At 36.8% G+C, this 19,142-nt stretch overlaps 4 protein-coding genes across 5 annotated transcripts; 2 read left to right on the top strand and 2 right to left on the bottom strand.

The window, feature by feature from the left end:
- Positions 1-127: 127 nt before the first annotated feature.
- On the bottom strand, positions 128-3,843 carry LOC113768787 (protein FRIGIDA). The gene is made up of 3 exons (XM_027313272.1): positions 2,818-3,843; positions 1,319-1,494; positions 128-1,237 (listed from the first exon to the last, which is right to left on the bottom strand). Exons 1-3 carry the CDS (start codon positions 3,797-3,799, stop codon positions 392-394), a joined length of 2,004 nt encoding a protein of 667 aa, XP_027169073.1. The 5' UTR covers positions 3,800-3,843; the 3' UTR covers positions 128-391.
- Positions 3,844-4,575: 732 nt separating this feature from the next.
- On the bottom strand, positions 4,576-7,570 carry LOC113768173 (cytochrome c oxidase assembly factor 5). The gene is made up of 3 exons (XM_027312430.1): positions 7,437-7,570; positions 6,944-7,048; positions 4,576-5,125 (listed from the first exon to the last, which is right to left on the bottom strand). Exons 1-3 carry the CDS (start codon positions 7,503-7,505, stop codon positions 5,084-5,086), a joined length of 216 nt encoding a protein of 71 aa, XP_027168231.1. The 5' UTR covers positions 7,506-7,570; the 3' UTR covers positions 4,576-5,083.
- A 2,922-nt stretch (positions 7,571-10,492) lies between these two features.
- On the top strand, positions 10,493-13,825 carry LOC113767885 (ACT domain-containing protein ACR11). Of its 2 annotated transcripts, none has more exons than XM_027312088.1 (10): positions 10,493-10,914; positions 11,494-11,551; positions 11,656-11,784; positions 11,921-12,015; positions 12,230-12,314; positions 12,403-12,462; positions 12,863-12,918; positions 13,093-13,198; positions 13,296-13,364; positions 13,472-13,825. In XM_027312088.1, the coding sequence occupies exons 1-10, from the start codon at positions 10,763-10,765 to the stop codon at positions 13,532-13,534; spliced, it is 873 nt and encodes a 290-aa protein (XP_027167889.1). In that variant the 5' UTR covers positions 10,493-10,762; the 3' UTR covers positions 13,535-13,825. The 2 variants fall into 2 exon arrangements, with proteins under 2 accessions (XP_027167889.1, XP_027167890.1); XM_027312089.1 differs by having other exon boundaries at positions 10,494-10,914; positions 11,659-11,784.
- Positions 13,826-15,798: 1,973 nt separating this feature from the next.
- LOC113768864 lies at positions 15,799-19,116 on the top strand. The gene is made up of 2 exons (XM_027313373.1): positions 15,799-15,882; positions 18,757-19,116. Exons 1-2 carry the CDS (start codon positions 15,830-15,832, stop codon positions 19,013-19,015), a joined length of 312 nt encoding a protein of 103 aa, XP_027169174.1. The 5' UTR covers positions 15,799-15,829; the 3' UTR covers positions 19,016-19,116.
- The last annotated feature ends 26 nt before the right edge of the window (positions 19,117-19,142 follow it).

Raw genomic sequence — 19,142 nt, 5'->3', positions numbered from 1 at the left:
GCAGATGATTTTGAAGGCAACTGAAAAGTCATTATATAGGCATCGTCTTTGAATGAATCATTTACTCCTGTATAGTTTGATCATAAGCCGTTTCCACAAGAAGCATTAAACCTTGACCAAAGGATCATTAACACAAGAGGATCAAAGCCTTCAACTTCACCCTTTTCTTGCCTGCACAATTAACACCAGAGGGTGAAAGCCTTCCATTTAACTCCATAAGAAGGAATAGACGCAGATGATATTTAAATATTCAGCAATTTGCTGGAGAGTGGAGCTTTCGATATCAAATCAGTTAACCCTCATTTGTTCCTTCATTTTCACTATGTATGCTAACTAAAAAAGCCTAGACAAAAACTTATCAGGCTACGACGAGCGGACTAATTCCAAAAATTCAATACAAGTAGGATGAATGGTGAGCAGGCACAACAGGAGGAATTGCACCAGCCGCGCGCGAACCACCACTGTGATATGATTCGCTTTCAACAATAGAATCAGCAAACTGATAGAGATCAGAGGCAGAGCTCCTATGTGCTACTGTCGAATTAGAAGGCAACCCTGGAAAGTTGTCCAAGGATGGTGATGTCCGCTTATACAAGCCAGCAAGCCCATAAGATGGAGGTTGTGCAGCATAAGCAGGAGCTGCCAGCCGTTCACTCACGGCTGTATCACCCCGCAATCCATATGGGTGACCATCATAATGTATTATATGTCCTGCTGCATCTACTAGTGCTCCACTGTGGACTCCAGCATAAGAACCAGTTCGCACAACACTATGGGCACTTCCCGATATACCACCACCTATTCCAGCTCCAAGGACATCACCACCAATTCCTACAACAGAGCAAGCAATGCCCTCTGGTAACAACCTTGCACCAGCTCCATGCAATGCAGATGGTAAAGCATAAGATCTGTTTATGTGTCCATGGACTCCATCCAGAATGTTCCTCTCGCTATCAATATGAATATGTACTTTCTGCTGCTGTGGTCCTTGACCAGTGTAACGTGACCGTTTGACTTCTTGGCTCTTCAAATTTGAAGAATCAGTTTGATCTGCTTTTCGTTTTGGAACTGCCTTCTCCCTTATATGCTTGTCAGAATCAGCAATATCTTTCTCCAAGCTCTTGATTTTCTCATTGATTTGCCATCCTGGTAGAAGCTTTGAGGGATCAATTTTATGACTCTCCAAACACTTGACAACAGATGTCAAAGCAGACAATTGCTTCTTCTTTGCCTCATTCTGCAAAAACAGGCAACTTGCAATCAGATGAAAAACAAGACAAAAAGGACGCAAACAATTCTGAGCTCAAACTGAACCTACCAATGCAGCCAATGAACCCTGTGTTGAACTTTTCGTTTTCTTGGAGGTTTCTTTAGACTCTCGCAAAAATGAAGTCAAAATTGTTTGAGGATTGAACTTATCCTCAAAGCCAAAAGTACAAGCAACATCAACAGCATCAACAGCCATTTTATTCTTCACCATCCAACCTATTATGTCTGAAACAGACAAAACAGATTGCTTGGCCAGAGACCACATATAAAACAACAAGTGCTATGAATACAAACTACCTTTAGTACAGCAAACTCACCTAGGTACATTCTAAGAATGCAATTACTTTTACAAAGAAAAATAAGAAAAGAAGAGTAGAGGTAACTAAATATGGGCAAATAGTTCAAGTTGCAAAAAAAAAAAAAAAAAGAACAAGCTAATGCAAAGAAGGCAAGAAATGGATGTAATCAGAAAGTAACATGTCTTGAAAGCTGCTCAAAGCATTGCAGCTGCAAAGTGTGCATTTCAAGTACATACTATCAAACAAGATAAACCTTAAACACACGGTTCAATAGTTCAATAAACTTTTATAGGAAGATCTAGTTTACAGTCAGTGGAGCCACTTAAATCACCCATCACAACAAAAGAAAATCAGGTGCCATCTAACTAGAGAACTATTTACTAAAAGGACAAACATGCATGGAACTGGTAAATTATATGTGGGCAAACATGGAAAAAAAGCAAATTAAAAACTTTAAAAAAGTTGCAAAATGCATCATCTGCTGCTCAAAAGAGGAAACCAGCTATTTGGCCCACAAGGCTACTTGAAAAATTCTCTAGAACAGCATATCCAGTTTAGCTGCTCTTGCAAATTCAAGATGCCAGAGTGTAAAGATGATTAATTAAACAAACACACTAAAGAGTCTTAACTATAACTGTAAACCATTTATATGGACCAAATAAAGTTTGGCAGTCTAAGCTACCATAGTCGAAAGTGCTTAACATTTTACTTGAGCCAGCCTTTGTAGTCAGTAATGGGTTCATAGTCCTGTACACATTGGTCTGAACATCTTTTCCAGTCAATTTAAAAAAAAAAAAAAAAAGCATTTACCATGACAATGACATCTATCAGTTACAAGTATTTTGCCAATAGTTTCACTTGTGGCTCTCATATTAGAGAGTCTAATAAGTTCAACAACAAGGTACTGACAAACCAAAACACTTGTGTGAACTGTTCCTGCTTCTCTAAAGACCTAGCTAATCATCCTAATATGTTCAAATGTTAGGTTTTTATTAAAGACACTACACTAAGGCACGACGAATTGCTGCACCTGATGTTCCTGTAATACGCTTAACCACAACATTAGGAATTAGGATTTTAATAGTTAAATGAAGTACATAGTTAGCATACAGTACACAAGCAAAAACAAACTATAAGCATCCATCAAAAGCATATAAATCAACAGCTTAAAACAGCATCTAAATATCTACTACGAAACAAAATGTAAATTAAAGTTTCTTAATATCTTTTTAAGCGCAAAAAATGAGACCTGAAAACTTGGTGACAAGAACACTTGATCTCTTCAAAACACCTGCAATCTCCTTTACATTACCGGCTCGAACCAAATCCCTGAAATCGTCATTTCTAAACCCCGCAGGTATCCCAAAACACCCAAGAAAAAACAACAATCCTCTGGCATCGATCTCACTAGCCTTAGCCAAACCTCCTTCATTAATCAATCTCTTTCGCCAAGCCATAGCAGCCTCAGCGGCCTCTTCTTTAATCGCCTTCTCAATCTTAATCACTCTATCATCGCCACCCTCATTTTCCATCAGCAAAAAACACTCTAACACTAAAACAGAAGCCTCCCTCGCCGGAATCATGGGGGAATCTTTAGTATAAGCTTTACTCCCTTGCAAAAAAAATCTCCCAGAGCATTCAAGAACCAATTTTGCCGGATTAGGCGAGAGTTCCAATGCTTTTGGAACTTCTTCTCGGAGTTTATCCGGTTCTCCAATATTAGTTACCATGTATTTCCGAAGCCCCCTGCTAGACATTAATGTACAAAGGCTTTCCAGCTCTGATTGACATGATTTCCCTTTTCCTTTTTCTTTTTCTTTTACTGGAGAAGGGTTTGATGGCGGTCGGGTGGAGGTGGGCGGAGGGAGGGGAATAATGGGTAAAATTTCACGGGGTGGGGAGGAAAGATTGGATTTTTGGAGAGATAATTGGGAATCAAGAGCGGAATTAATGGAATCGAGGTGAGCTTGGAGGTCGTAATAGCAACTGTGGAAGGTTTCAAGGGCGGCGGACAGGTCGCGGAGGTAGGTTATTGAATTGAGAAAAGATGGGACAAACGGAGGAGATGACGGGGTTTGTGGTGGTCGAGATGGGGGGGAAGTGGTGGTGGTGGTGGGTTGTGGTTCTTGGTTGATAGGGGTGGTAGTTTCTGGTTGCGGAGGTGGTGGATTGGGATCGTGTTCAGCCTTGATAGGCGGAAGCATGGGTGCCGTTACTGCCGGCTGCGCCATGGGAACGATGGTTTATGGTCGTTCGCGGGAGTACGAGGATTTGACTAAATATACGTCGAGCATCAAAAAAAGGAGCCAGTGCCAGTCAGTGGGATTAGACATCCCTGTCGTCTCTATTTTATCTTGATTTCACGTCTTTGCCCCTTTGCAACCAAAAAAAAAATTTTTTGGGGAAATTTTGGGGGAAAAAAGGGTAATGAAAAGAAAGGATATTCATGAAAGAGGACTCACACTTTTACTTAATTTGGTGCCCATTTTTCAAATTTTTCCCAAAAGAATTTATTTGGTGGTTAAGTACAGTCCCTTTTTTGGTTGCCTTCCTCAGTAGCAAAAAAGAAAGAAAAGAAAGGGGAAAAAAAAAAACTTGTGTGTACTTCATATGTTCCCATTTTTCAAATTATTTTTCCAAATTTTTTCGCAAACAAAAATTGATTTGGTGATTAATTACAGTCCCCCTTCTTTTTTTTTTCCTTCCTAAATAGCCAAAAAAAAAAAAAACAATCTTGTATATGCTCGATCTACAGCCTCATAAAATAAAAAAATCTGACACTTCTATGAGTTTAACACGAGGGATTGTCTCAGAAACTCTCTCAGTTGGAGCGTGAAAAGCTTTTTGTGGAACACAGATACCATCGGGCATGAGAAAATGGTTTTTTCTTCCACTTCACAATAAAAAGCTGACAGTTTAAATCAGGAAGAAGATGCGTCAGGGGAGTAATTCAATTCATATTTAAGCATCCACCTTCAACTGTTAAAATCACAATGTTGTACTATAATGATCTTTTGCAAGCATCATTATGTATTAGAGCGATCAGAATAAGGAAATTGAAATCCTGAACAGATGAAAGTTCATCATGCATCTAATCTAATCCAGGTTCCTACAAGTAATTTATCCAATAACCTATCAGTCTGCCACTGAAAATGGTGGAGAAGAAGATCGCAGCATACGCGCAGAGGCAGCAGAATAAAGAAGCTTATGGTCCTTTACTACAACCAGTGAACAAAAAGAAATAAGATTATAGTTGCCTCCAAGCAATTCAAACATAACGGAAACCAACTATCTGTCCCCAGCATAGTTCAATCAACACCAAACATCAAAGTTTAATACACATACTATCTTATGTTTAGCTCTCTTGAAAGGGTTCCCAGAAGTCCTATTTTTAGTCTCAGAAGAAAGTATTTAGCCTGTTGTTTTAATTCACTCATCAAGTACCATGCACCAAGCTAAGCAAGTGAATCATCGCCCGGTTAAATCAGACAGGACGTGTGAGAATACTCTTCCAATTAGTAGCCCTTATTGCCTCGTATTCGAGCTCTCATGTCAACCTAAAAGCAGGAAGATTTCGTTAGTTTCCTGGACATGCACGAAAAGTGAAGTAATGGAACTAGCAATGCAAACAAATAAAGTTAAATTTGTTGGTAGATTCACATTTTCTGAAAAGCAGTATTATTTGAATAATCTAAGAGCTGCAATTCCACAGAGGCCTTTATGATTAAGGGCAGGATTACTCCCTTACCGATTATCTTCAAAAATAAGAAATTGTTGTCATATGGGCAAAGAATGCTGAGCAATCAGAACCGGGGCAAGATTACAACATTCAGATAGCATCAAAAGCAGGACAAGGATTAAAGTTAACACTATGGAAAAGCAACACTCTACTTCATAGAAGTATGGGCATACAACAACCATTTTCAGTCATCTACTTCTTCAGGAAGCACCGCATGCACAAGACTCAAACACATATTATTGCTTAGCCCTCTATACCTGATGTATACGTGACTTCAGAGTTTTGATGACAACATAAAGATTAAGATTAAGTAGGAGAACACAAATGATGGATAATCGTAACTGAATCTTCAGCTACAATAACCTAAAAGTGCAGCTATAAGTACTAAACTAGCAGAAAACTAAAAAGACAGAACACTTATAAATCAACCTCACTTGGAACATGATAAGTGATGAACTGTAACTACGCAATAGTTATATGGTCAAGAGTAGAATAGTCTAAATGCTATCAAAGTTTGAGGGATATGATATCTTATTTTCTCTCATCAAGGTAATGGATGAGAGTAAATCAGAAAGTTTCATTGCAATCAAACAAAAGAGCAATTCAGCCATTAGTGGTTTCATGCCATCAGATAGAAGCTTGCTAATACATACTAATATTGAAAATTTTAGTGCCAATGGCTTGCACTACATGGTTAGACTAGTTGCTCACCAATTACCCATTTACACTTCTGATATAATAAGATTTCCTTTGTATGACAGGAGGCTTCTAGCTTTTAAAGTGCAGAACATTAGCAAGTTCTTTTTCACACCACGAAGGTTTCAAGGTCAGTCAAAAGATAATTAAATGGCATCCTAATTTGACAATCAGCAGCAAAAGTGGTATTTTATTTCAAGCAAATGCTATGTCCAATCCAAGAACAAATATATCCACAGAATAACTCTTTCTAAGAGAATACTGAGGCAAGACAGTGCCTTTGCAAGCTCTGACTAGATAATATGTCTCTGAAATATATGTGTGTGTGCGCGTGTGTAGATACATACATACATACATATACATACATACATACATACATATATATATACGTATATATCTGTACACATACATACATACATACATACATACATATATATGTGTGTGGATACATGATAGGGCTGTCCGTTGGATATAAAAGACGCCGAAATGCATTAGAGGTGTCAGTGACTTAATTTGTAAACTTTAATAAGCCTAAACTCCGGGATATCCATTTTTTGGTCAATTAGTTGCAAAAGATCATACAAAACAGCTAATTACACGTCAATATGAGTATTTTGAAACTAATTCATTCCTTTTCCCTTGGCAACCAAAGACAGTGCAAGAAGGAATTTTAAGCATGCTTAAAGTCACAATTCAGCTGAGAACATCCAAAACATGCCGAGATCTCTATAGCACCATGAAATGAAAAATACCTATAGTAAAAGCAAAGTCATGATGTAAATACCTAGCACACCAAATCTTGTGTTTTTGCATTATGATAAAACAACCAAACTTTATTCCTTTTCTTTCTTTCTTTTTTCATAATTTGATAAGCAAGACAATAAACCTTGAAGTTATAAAGGCAGGAGGGGAAAAAACACAAGAACGAAAGTAAAGATACCTGGCCTCTCTTGCAATTGAAATATGTTTCCCTTAGTCCCACACATTCACTGGAAATTAAAGGGGTTTTCTCCTTAGCACATTCCCTATACGGCCTGTTCTCAACCTACACAAATTCCACCCCATCACGTCAACAAAGACAAACGTCCTGCAGGTCTACGGCATTATTCAACACCAAATTGAATCTTTTTAACAAATCCCCGAGCTCAAGAAACAAATATCAAATCAGATAACAATTACTAACACCTATTGATCACCTCCAAAATGACCCCTCCTAGTCAGAGACAGCTATGAAGTTTCATCCATTTAATTAAGAATAAGAAACTAAACGTAAAACCCATTTGAGAGCAGAAAGAACTCTGGCTTGCAAGCTCAAATTCTCAATATTACCTCACGGTTTGTCATTCTTGGTAGAAAATTTTAACAACGGGTGAAAGGTGATAACTGAGATTAGATACAGAGAGGGATTATCTGATGAGGCGAAAGGGATTTACCTTAACACAGTCGGATTCACTAAGGCACTTGACCAGTTCCATGGCAAGACCCTTGCAGGACTTCGACATTTCTTTCGTTTCTTCTTCTTCCTCTTCGTCGTTTACCTTTCAAGAGTTCTCTGTCTCAATCTGTGGGATGGGGGCGATGGAGGAGTGTTTGGGTAATGGTTGGTGGGCCTACAATCCTCTGGGCTGAAATTCGACCAAATTGTTTATTAGGAGAAACTTGTCTCTCTGGGTGGGGGGGCTGGGGAATGGAGGAGTGTTTGGGTAATGGTTGGTCGGCCTACAGTCCACTGGGCTTAAATTTATCAGAAGACAACAGACATCTTGCCCATGTTCTAGAAATTAAACACCAATCAACCACTATTTGTCAAAGAATTTTAATCTTAATCTTAATTTTTTTTTCTCTGTCTTTTCAATTAATCTAAATTTTTTAAATCTCTTGTAACATTTTACAAGCACCATTACCCACTATGGAAAGGGTAGACAGCTTAGAAAAGAAAAGTGGAACTTGAGATATAAAATAATACACATGTATTAGCAAGCAGCCCAATTTGTTCAATGAGGTACTCAAAATTGATTATTGCCTGACTTCATTATGTGTAATGAACCTTTTAGTGTCAACCCCGGATTTTTCTTTTTTTACCTCCCCCACTCCCAAATTCTCTTTCTACTCCAAACCTGCCAATCAAGATTTAAACCCTGATCTATTAGATGGGAGTTCAAACTCTCTGACCACTAACTCCGCGAATTAGTGGTTTAGTATCAACCCTGGTAAATGGAATTATGACTAAATTGTAATGGTACTATAAAGGTTTACAATACATTAATTGAGATGCAACGAATTTAGACACTATGAGCTGACACGATATTAATGTATCTAGACAGACACGATGGTAAATACAATGAGTGAAAGGTTAAGAAACAAAGACAGCATCAAATACAAGGAAAAAAGAAAAGTAAATGGATGGGTTTCACAATTACGTCCTCCTAAATTATAAGAAGGGATGGGAGGGAAAAGGTAGGAGCGACAACAAACTCGTAATCTGCACTTGTAATAGTAAAACTTAGACAGAGAAATATCATCACAAAGTTTTCACAATAATGTCATTTACTGTCTTTGTATAATTATTTCACTTAGGCCCTTCCCTGATAATAGCATTCATTAACACGAAGATAAGAGCTAGCACGATTAAGTGATTAATGACCGTTCACTCTCCGTGTGCACTTTAACATTATGATTTCATTCCGCCCACAATCTTACAAGATAGCATTTCTTTTTTCCTTTTTCAAAGAAAACTTAGGTACCGTTTGTGACTATAAATTTTTTAGAAATTAATTTTGAAATATTTTCTTTAATACATTTTTAATGAATTTTTTTGTCAAATATATCACATCGCCATTGTACAATTTTCTATAAACACTTCTAAAAGCTCTAATCCAAATGAAGGGTCTATTTGAATGGTGATTTTTTTGAGTGTTTATATAAAATTTTATTGTAAGTTATTATAGAAATTGTAGAAAAACTTTTGTTTTGTTTAAGGATTTGGAAAAAAAAAAATTTGCCCTTTTTTCTTTTCCTTCTCCTGTTCTTTTTCATTTCTTCTTCTTTCTCCTCCCTCCCTCCCTACCGCGACAATCACTATCACTGCATCCCTCTTTCTTTCTTTTTTTTCCTTCCTCCCTTCTTTCTCCTCCTTCCCCCTCACCCTCTCTCTTCCCTTTGTCCCCTTTGGTCGCGTGACCCGTTGTGCAACCAAAGGGGGAGGAGGTGAGAAGAGTGAAAAGAAAGAAGAGGAGGAAAGAAAAAAAGGATAATGCTGACGCCACTAGCTAGCGATGGTAGGATGAGGTAGAGGGAGAAACAAAAGAAGGGAAAAAAAAAAGAAAAACTTATTTGTTTTTGAATATTTTAGGGTGTGTATATTAAAATTTTGAGATTTTTTTACAAATTATTATAGACAAAGTTTTTAAAAATTTTTGTCCATTAAAAACAGGGTAAAAAACTTAAGTGCCAAACAGGCCGAATAGAGGTCTGGGTGAGCCAAGCCACTCGTGAGCTTGGTCAAGCACTCGGATCGAACTTGATTTGACCGAATTCGAGCCACTAGCTTCGTACGTGAGTCAAATCTGAGTATTACTCGAATGTTCGATGAGCTTAATTAAGTATTTGTATTATTTTTATATTATATATTGTAATTATGGAATGACTATTATGAATTTATATTTTAATAAATTTACATGAAACAACGTTCAAAACTCAAACTCGACAAGGTTTACAGTTTACTTGATATCATGCGATTTGAATTCGACATTATTTTCCAGTGCGTTGAGCCGAGTCCAAGCTTAACGTCACGAACTTATTCGAAGTCAAACAATAGCATTGGCAGTGATCAAAACTCGAGCGCTACTTGAGCTGGATGGCACCCATAGGCCAGAAGTTACGTTACTGATTATCTACCGCCCAATTGAAAGACTAGGTGATATTTGTGCACGTGCTTTGTCACCTTCACACGAGGTGAGAGATAAGAGAAATGAAAAAACTCACTCTGCATCCCGGATGCAAATAATAAATCACTATAGAAATACATACGTGCTTTAAAGAATAACGCCTACATAAGTAGGGGTGGGGGACAATTGGACCCCAAATAAGACCACGACATTTTAGGCATTTGGGTCCCTATTACTGCCCAACTCTCAAGTTGATGTCCTTCGAAAAAAAAAAAAAAAACTCTCAAGTTGATGGTAGAGGATAGAAAATAGAAAGACAAAATGAACAAAAGCAGAAGTGCCGTTAAGGGAATCGGAATATAAGATAAATTTAACTAAAAGGATCATCAACCTTTGCAAAAGTCATAAATAAGAAAGGAAAGGCGAGTTAGATTATTGAGGCTCAGACATGAAGACAGACAAAAAGAAAAAGATCATTAGTACTGATGTTTAAGTATTTTGGAGAAAAAAATTGAATGTTATTATGGGCACTCCCTCATAAAGACAACATGGGCAGATAGACAGATAAATCATGAGAATGGCGGATAGTCCTAGAACAAGCGCGACAACTACTGTTTCCCTTTCAGCCAAATGGTTACATTTTAGTCCCCACGATACATCTTTCAATTCCCACCTCTTCATTTGCATCATCATCGTCTCGTCATGTTCTTCTCCTTCTACTACTCCTTTTTCAAGTACTAGTGGTACAAATTCAAGAATCCCATAATCCCAGATAAAGCAAAGACGGAACCTTTTTCACTTTACTAAAAGCTCTTTCCCTTTTTGCTAAGTCTAACACTTCTCTATACTGTTTTTCGCCCTTTGCTGCTCAAATGGCTGTGGCAATGGCTTCTTCTGGGACAACTCCTGGGCTTTATACTAATCTAAAGGCAATTGACAAGCACCCCATTGCTAAAGCTTCCCTCTTTACTTGCCCTTTTGGTTCGGATCCAGTTCAGGGATTCTGTAATTTTTCCAAGAAAAGGTCTTTGCTCACATTTGGGATTCTTTAATTGTTTCTGAGCTAACTGGATTTATCTTGTATTAAGGCTAACTCATTAGTGTAATTGTCTAACCCTACACTTTATTCATCGTTTTAAGTTTTGTTTATCTGTAATTTTTATCTGATTGCTGCTGTTGGACCAGATTTTAATTTGACTAATATTTTCTTAACTTGCAACTAAACTTTAGCATATTGAAGCTCTTCTGTCAACTGGTTGCATTATCTGGAAACTACCGTGATTAGCTTTATGACTCTGTCTCTGTTGCATTTTTAGAATTGCACATGGCGTTAAAATGCTGCTTATCTTATTCCTCAAGTTAAAACCCCCTCCCACAAAAGTTCTTGTCATGCCAATATCCTGTTGGACTAAGCTGATTTATTGGTAACGGCTCCGCTTGGGTGTTTTCTTGCTAGATGGTACAAAATACATTAATGATTGAACTGTTAATGTCTTTTGCATCAAAACTTTGTCTTTTTCGGCGTTAGCAGTTAATTGTTTCTTATTGGCTTTTTTTTTTTCCTTTCCTTTTTTCACCTAATTTGGTGGTGATTTGATGCCAGATTTCCATCTTCAGAAGCGAGGCTTCTTTTGCAAGCGTCCCCAGCTGCAGCTGTGGTGGTAGGTAGTCACTGTTGGTTAACCCAGTTGCTTATAAAGCTGATTGAATCACCAATTTCTTTCCATTTTGATATATTTATCGTTTGTTTGGTTTTTCCAAAAAGCAGGGCGAAAGCCCGCAAGAAACTGAGGAAGTTCCAATTCCCAAAGTTATAATAGATCAGGATTCTGACCCCAATGCAACTTTGGTGGAGATCACATTTGGGGATCGCCTTGGGGCTCTTATTGACACAGTATGCTGCTGCTGTCTTTCCTACTAATTTGGTTGTTGATGCCCCTCACTCGCATTCTGATTTTGTGGTGATCAATAGATTGTAAGGTTTCATTTGCTTTTTGTATGTCTATTGACTGTTAACAATTGCATTTCAGATGAATGCGCTTAAAAATCTCGGGCTCAATGTTGTCAAGGCAAATGTCTATCTTGATTCATCTGGGAAACATAACAAGTTTGCCATCACAAAAGTGTAAGTTAATGTTTATGTATATTTTCCTTATGTGCCTTTTCTTCACATCATGAACCATGCTCTTATAATCTTCATTTCATGTATATGATGCACTATGTAATAGCATGTTTGCTTAGACTGCATTTTCTTTCAAAATATTGATCAGTAGGATCAGTTTATGGAACTGGCATTGTACGTTTGGCTTTAAGTACTTATTGGTTGGGCTTGTTTGCAGTTCTACAGGTAGAAAGGTTGAGGATCCTGAGTTGCTTGAGACCATTCGTTTAACAATAATCAACAATTTGCTTGAGTATCATCCGGTAGTTCTTCAATTATGCTCACGGTCATTAAGATTATCTTTTAGAGCACTTGTTTCTAACCTTTTAAACATTTTAATTATGACCTTAGGAGTCAAGCTCACAGTTAGCCATGGGGGCAGCCTTTGGTGTTGTGCAGCCAAGTCAGCCGGTATTTTAATCTCTATTTTGCAAATTTTATTTGTCTCTTGTCGTCCACAAGTATGAACCTGTCCTTCATAGCCTCTCTGAATGAACATGCAGAATTCAGATGTTATCTATCCTCGAAACTATCACCCATTAGACCCCTGATGTTCATTAGTTGAAAGTTCGAATGAATGCTGGGCCAGCTAGATATCATAATTCCTGGAAATAAGCTATCTAACTGGTTTTTAACTCTTAGTGGATGGCACTCAAAAATGCATATTGTCAATTGATAATTATGGTGAAATTGCTTTGCTAGCCTGATATATATATATATAACCACTGACCAAGTATTTAGAGACTTCGTGGTTGCAAATTTTTGTGGTCTTATATTTGCTCAAGTCAAATTGTTATGTTGAACTTTTCAGGTTGATGTTGACATAGCAACTCATATCCGTGTCTATGATGATAGTCCAGAGCGAAGGTACGGCATGTTTGAATTTGTTCTGTATGCATCATTACAAGAGCACGAGTTCAGGACTGAATCCAATGGCTTTCAAGGCCTAAGCGGAACAGCCTGCAGTTGATGCATGTCAACATGCAATACTTCAGGTCAAATGGCAGGCAGGCATAACATAAAATGGTTGCTTCATTGCAGTTTATTGCAAGTTGAAACAGCAGACCGCCCTGGATTACTTGTGGATCTTGTAAAGATTATTACTGACATAAACATTGCTGTGGAATCAGGAGAATTTGACACAGAGGTAAAGACTGCTTACAACTTAGCATAGTTTTATCATGTGCCTGTTTGATAATGAAAACAACATCGCAACACTTTAAGATTTTGATTTTGACATCCAGGGCTTGTTGGCTAAGGCTACGTTTCATGTCAGTTACAATGGTAATGCCATCAGCAAGCCCCTTCAACAGGTAAATTTGGCTATCATGACAATACACTCTTGCAATACTAAGCTATCTGAACTTAGCTCAATCATCAGTACAATGTCTGAATCTTTTGCTTTTGTGCTACATTTCAGGTTCTTGCTAATAGCTTGCGATATTATTTGCGGAGACCATCAACCGAAGAGGCGAGTTTTTGATTCACCTAGCGAAGACGACAACTGTGAATCCTACATAATTAATGAAGCGCTGTAGCCTCGTTTTTGGAACAAATTATGCTTCGAGTTGCTGAATACCGTGACTTGCAATTTTTCACTGAAGAAATCATTTGAAACTTCCATTGGTGGTCTGATAATTATGACAACATTATACAGTGATCAGATTATCAACTTATAGTTTCATACATTCTGGCACAATACATGGGAAATTGCTCCAGTTAATTGAAAGTAATCAAGGAAAATGTTACAGGGAAGGTATGGCACTTTTACCAACTCTATGCCTATATTCGGGTACTCTGGAGGCCATCGTTTTCTTTAGTCAACTTTTACAAAGAGTTAACATGAAATCGCTATGCAGAACCCCTTTTTCCCCCGTTTCGGGGCTTATCCAGATTGATTACAACACAAGAATGCCCTTTGGGGTTGAGGATAAATAGGCTAATGCTATCCGGGGCCTTTCATTTTCTGGATGAAAATGAGAAACAGCCACATCCCATTCCTATCTCATCCATCCCCCCTTTCCTTTCCCTCTATTTTTCTTCCCTGGGACGTGTCTTGGCAGCCGTCATTAAGTTCTTGTGGATTTATTCTCATTCACGTCTATCCAACAAATATGGAAGTTCAATTGCGTTACTTCAGAGGATAAGCCGCCCCATATGGAGACCTGCTTTAGGCCCACTCAAAGTTTTGAGAGAGCCAGAGAGGATAAGAGGGTATGGGTGAATGGACCTTCATTATCCCTTCCATCATTCGGATTCAGTCCCAGACTGAATATTCTTGGACACTTGCACCATGGTATTCTAACAATATACGTTCAAAATTGCTAGAAAAAGGCATATGGGAATAAATTTGAAGAAAAAAACTTACCAGTACAACTAGATAAAGTAGTACAAAAAAACAAACATTTGACTGCTTGGAAAAGCAAACTATACATGACCTTATTATAATTGCTCAAGCAATCCGCTGGCATCTTCTGTGGGTGACATTTGGACTTTGCTTATCAAATGTGCATTAAGCCCTAAGAACTAAAGGAACCATATGATATGACCGCAAGAAGTCCTAATTCCTGAATTTGGTTTGAAACTTTCTCGTTAGACAGGAATCGCCTACTTGTTAAACAAGGAAGGATGAGTGGTAACTCAGATCATTGAAAAATCCAAGCAATGAATGAAGGATTGAGGAAGTTACTTGACGCATGGAACTGGACAAGGGGGCGGCCTTATCTATCCAATGAATTAACGTGACATCCACGGCTTGTCCGGTTCCATATCCAAATAGCTGCTAGGCACTAGCAACCAACCCATGACCTGTGCAGAAAAACAATCGTCAGCCTTCGTTCTTCTTGGAAAACTAAACAGGCTTAGCTTAAATTAAAGTCACTTATCCAATTGGGATAATTTCAAAAACCTCCCCTGAGGTTTGTCTTAATATCACTCAACTCCCCTCAAGTTTTTAAAATCTCACTTACCTCCCTTGTCAACTTGGCAAGACTAAATATTCCTATAAAAGGTCATAAATTGACAATATTACCCTTGCTCTTAACAACTGTTTAACCAAAAAGTCAGAACAAAATAAAATTTTAAAAGCAAAAAATGTAAATTAAAAAGCAAATTACTAGCTAATAATGGTCCATATTTCTTTACATTAGAGTCACGGTGGAATAGCAGAGATATGAATAAATTAAATCTAATCAAAATCAACCACTTAGGAGGATTTTAGAGAATAATTAACACCTTATAAAATTTCATGCATAGTTACAATTAAGGAAGTCAAGATATTTTTTAGAAAAATATATTTTAATTCATTACATAGTTTAAGTTGTATTGAAAACTAAAATAATCTCTTCATACGTGTGAATTTTTCAAGGTGTAAATTTTGCTTTTGTTCAAATACAACTAAAATAAATAATTTACTTCAAGAAATTTACACCTTATAAAAATTTAACCTTATTTTGTTTTTATTGTTGTTATAAATTTCATAACCAAGATAATATAAGGGTAGTATTGAAACAAAAATTTTATCTTTCTTGTATTTCTTCCAAAGGGGTTAAAATGTTATAAGAAATGTCAATCTAAGGGAAGTACGTGAGATTTTAAAATCTCAGGGGAGCTGAGTGATATTATAAGAAACCTCGAAGGAGGTTTCTGAAATTATCCCTATCCAATTCCTACTTTCCCACACTCACTAGTATAAAAAAGGCATGGTATGGTGTCCACAACTTGACACAATTCCAAGCCAGAGAACAATCTCTTGGTGTAGAGAGTGAGGTCAGACATAATGGCAACTTCAGCAAGTAGAGGAGCTCAGACGGTGAACTCCATGTATTTCAAGTAAGCCCTTTTTCTACATTTTAAGTTTTTTTTTTTCCAGACTTCTATTTAGGCATTCTTATACTGGGTTCAGGGGTTAACACAAAAATTTGATGTCCGACTTGATTGGAAGTGTTGCCATCACATTTCTTTTTTGGGTTTGTAGAGATGGTGGTACACTTAAAAATTGTCTATGTTCGAGTAAAATTGCAAAAACTCGAAAACGACGAATACTAATAGATGGCTATAAAGGGGTTTGATTATTATCAAAAAATGTGATTTTAATTTGAAATTTTAGTGTTTGTTGTTGTTACTTCTTTTGTAGTTGGTTCACAAAGTATCTCAAACTGTTGTGAGATTATCATCGTTTAGAGTTGTTGATTTGAAACGTATCTTGTACGTTATTTTGGTTCTTGGGTACTAATAAATTCTTACTTAAGCAAAAAAAAAAAAAAAATTGCAGAGACCCGGTTCACCTTATGCGACATGCGACTAGATTTCGGCTTGTTCGAACAATTGCAATTCGGAAAAGGAGCAAAAACCCTTTTCTCTATGCATTAGTTGGATGCATCTAATTAATTAGCTGATTTGCCAACTTCTTTATCTAGCTGTTGCAGAATTATCGCATGCAAGATAAGAAGCCACCTAACTTAAAGAGGTCAAAATTACTCGTAACATGTTGAGCACAAACCCAAATTCAGGAAAAATCAAATAAAGAATCCAGCATATAAAAGATTGAATTAAAACTGGTGGAACCAAATTTCATGTCAAAAACTACAGAAATATGATTTTGTAACGGTGAAATGTCAAAGGTTAATAAAAAGTGGATATCTTCGGGATCGATGCAGAAAAGAATTCGCACATTTCACTCTTTCGGGAGGTAAAATGTGCACTGCTTTTGGCCGGGGGTTTTTTGTTTTTTGTTTTTTTTTTTCCGTTTGTAAAATTGATCAAAGTCACATGCAACGGCGGGCATTGACATTGTGGACCCAGTCTTACAGAGATGGGAGGGTCCTCCAACTAGCTCCAAGTTTTAAAAAAGAGATAAAACTGCGAAGTAAATCGGGTTATGATTTTCTATCTCAAGTAGTACTGGAAAATTTTAATTTCAGAATTTTTATATTTTTTGTAAACATATTTTTTTAACACGTTTTTATCTTACATATATTATATCACTATAATATATATATTATAAAATTTTCAGAAAATAACAATACAAATGGCTCAGCTCACAAAAGATATGAATATCATTCTTGAAAATCCAACTAGAATTATTACAATCATGGTCAAATTCAGAGCAAGTTGCTCTGTTTGGATTGTAAATTATTTGAGATATTTTTACTGTAGCACTTTTTGTGATATGATGTATGTGAGATAAAAAGGTAATTGGGAATGTAAAAAGGTGTGTTGGAAATTGTAATGATGATGTAAGCAAATAAATTTTGATAAATAATCCTCAATCCAAACAAACCAGCACTAGCTAATTTTAACTCTACATCTTATCGTTTTCCTTCTTCTTACTCCCTCCGTCCCACTTTGATAGTTCTATTTTCCTTTTTCGTCTGTCTTAAATTATAGTTCACTTTTCAATTGAAAAATATAATTATATTTTAATTTTGTGATATGATGTATGTGAGATAAAAAGGTAATTGGGAATGTAAAAAGGTGTGTTGGAAATTGTAATGATGATGTAAGCAAATAAATTTTGATAAATAATCCTCAATCCAAACAAACCAGCACTAGCTAATTTTAACTCTACATCTTATCGTTTTCCTTCTTCTTACTCCCTCCGTCCCACTTTGATTGTTCTATTTTCCTTTTTCGTCTGTCTTAAATTATAGTTCACTTTTCAATTGAAAAATATAATTATATTTTAATTTTTATAAAATACCCTTATTCAATGTAAGTTGTTGTTACTATAAACCTATCTCATTTAATGAGAGTTGATTCTTTTTTTACCATAAATTCAAGTTTCCATAAAGTTATGCTCTAATTAATGTGAGGGTATTTTAGGAAAATAGCTACCTACATTGATTGTTCCAACAAAGTTAACTACTTTTTCTTAAACTGTGTGAAAAAAAAAATCAAAACTATCAAAGTGGGACGGAGGGAGTATTTTTTTTCCCACCTCCTTTTGGATTTTCATTTAGCGCAGAATCGATTGGTTGTACCACCTCCGAAACATAATAGTCTCGACCAAAATTTGGGTAGATCCGATTTTTAAAAATTCAATGATTCAAATTGCATGACGTCACTTGATGAGTTAGCACGATACAATCTGAATCATTAATAAATCTTTGAAAGTGTTTCCAAGTTTGAGCCAACAGTTTGGCCAAAAGGCAAAAGCATGTTTCTAAGAAAGTAGATATTGACTCGTGGATGCAACTCCACATTTTGGTGTTTGGTTTGGAGTGTAGGACCTTTTTGATTCACGCTCTCTCTGGCTCCCATTCCTGAATCATCCTCCCTTGGCAGGCATTTAAATTAGACATGCAGTCCATGTGGTGGCTATACTTGTGTGTGGGCAATGGTCATAAATAAAGAGAAAAAAAGAAAATGCATGTTGGGGAAAAAAGAATTAGACATTCAGCTACAATAATGCTGGAGGTTGATATGTGGTGCTGTGACATATATGATGGGCAATTGAGCTACAACCGACCAAATATTAAATGGTACTGGCATCGTAAATTGGGTACAATAAATTAAAGAAGAGAAACAGCCAAAAACAAAAAGGAACGAAGAAAGAAAAAAAAAAACCTTAAATAATTTGCTGTTTATGTGTAAAAATCAATAATGATTGGTTTCCTCCGTTTCTAAATTTTCTAGTTGTCCATGTGTATAATTGAATCTTGTGTCTAACTGCCATTTTCTTTGGTTAATAAATGCAAATATTAGACCAACGCTGCGGAAAGCCTTCCACAGAAAAAGCAGTCCACCGGAAACGGCTAAGTTGAATGGGGAGGAAATGAAGAAGAAGAAGAAGAAGAAGAGTAGTGTGGCTGGAAATAATCATGACGGAAATTGGTGGGTTCCAGATGATCGAACTGGAATATTTTATCCTAAAGGCCAAGAAAAAGTCATGGAAGATGTTCCGTCCGGGGCAGCAAAGGATATTGAAGCTATTAATTGGTTCCATAATCATGATTTACAATGAGATTTATGTTCAGCGGCGCGTGAAAGAATTTATTTGTAATTCTTGCAGATTTATTATTATTTCTGTTCTCAATAAAATGTTTCCTCGTGTGGTTAAGGTTATTGATAGCGATGGAACAATTGGGGTG

Source organism: Coffea eugenioides, chromosome 4 (genome assembly GCF_003713205.1).
Source record: "Coffea eugenioides isolate CCC68of chromosome 4, Ceug_1.0, whole genome shotgun sequence".
Classification (NCBI taxonomy): Eukaryota; Viridiplantae; Streptophyta; class Magnoliopsida; order Gentianales; family Rubiaceae; genus Coffea; species Coffea eugenioides.
Note: the sequence above shows the minus strand (reverse complement) of the source record. Positions and strands in the feature narration are given on the sequence as shown.

Coding starts and splice junctions, on each gene's coding strand:
- LOC113767885 (XM_027312088.1), top strand. CDS start 10,763: ATGGCTGTGGCAATGGCTTCTTCTGGGACAACTCCTGGGCTTTATACT. Junction 11,552..11,655: donor CCCCAGCTGCAGCTGTGGTG/GTAGGTAGTCAC, acceptor TTTTCCAAAAAG/CAGGGCGAAAGCCCGCAAGA. Junction 12,016..12,229: donor AAGTTTGCCATCACAAAAGT/GTAAGTTAATGT, acceptor GCTTGTTTGCAG/TTCTACAGGTAGAAAGGTTG.
- LOC113768787 (XM_027313272.1), bottom strand. CDS start 3,799: ATGGCGCAGCCGGCAGTAACGGCACCCATGCTTCCGCCTATCAAGGCT. Junction 1,495..2,817: donor TCTTGTCACCAAGTTTTCAG/GTCTCATTTTTT, acceptor TGTCTGTTTCAG/ACATAATAGGTTGGATGGTG. Junction 1,238..1,318: donor AGGGTTCATTGGCTGCATTG/GTAGGTTCAGTT, acceptor CTGTTTTTGCAG/AATGAGGCAAAGAAGAAGCA.
- LOC113768864 (XM_027313373.1), top strand. CDS start 15,830: ATGGCAACTTCAGCAAGTAGAGGAGCTCAGACGGTGAACTCCATGTAT. Junction 15,883..18,756: donor GTGAACTCCATGTATTTCAA/GTAAGCCCTTTT, acceptor TGCAAATATTAG/ACCAACGCTGCGGAAAGCCT.
- LOC113768173 (XM_027312430.1), bottom strand. CDS start 7,505: ATGTCGAAGTCCTGCAAGGGTCTTGCCATGGAACTGGTCAAGTGCCTT. Junction 7,049..7,436: donor GTGAATCCGACTGTGTTAAG/GTAAATCCCTTT, acceptor GAATTTGTGTAG/GTTGAGAACAGGCCGTATAG. Junction 5,126..6,943: donor TCAATTGCAAGAGAGGCCAG/GTATCTTTACTT, acceptor TCCTGCTTTTAG/GTTGACATGAGAGCTCGAAT.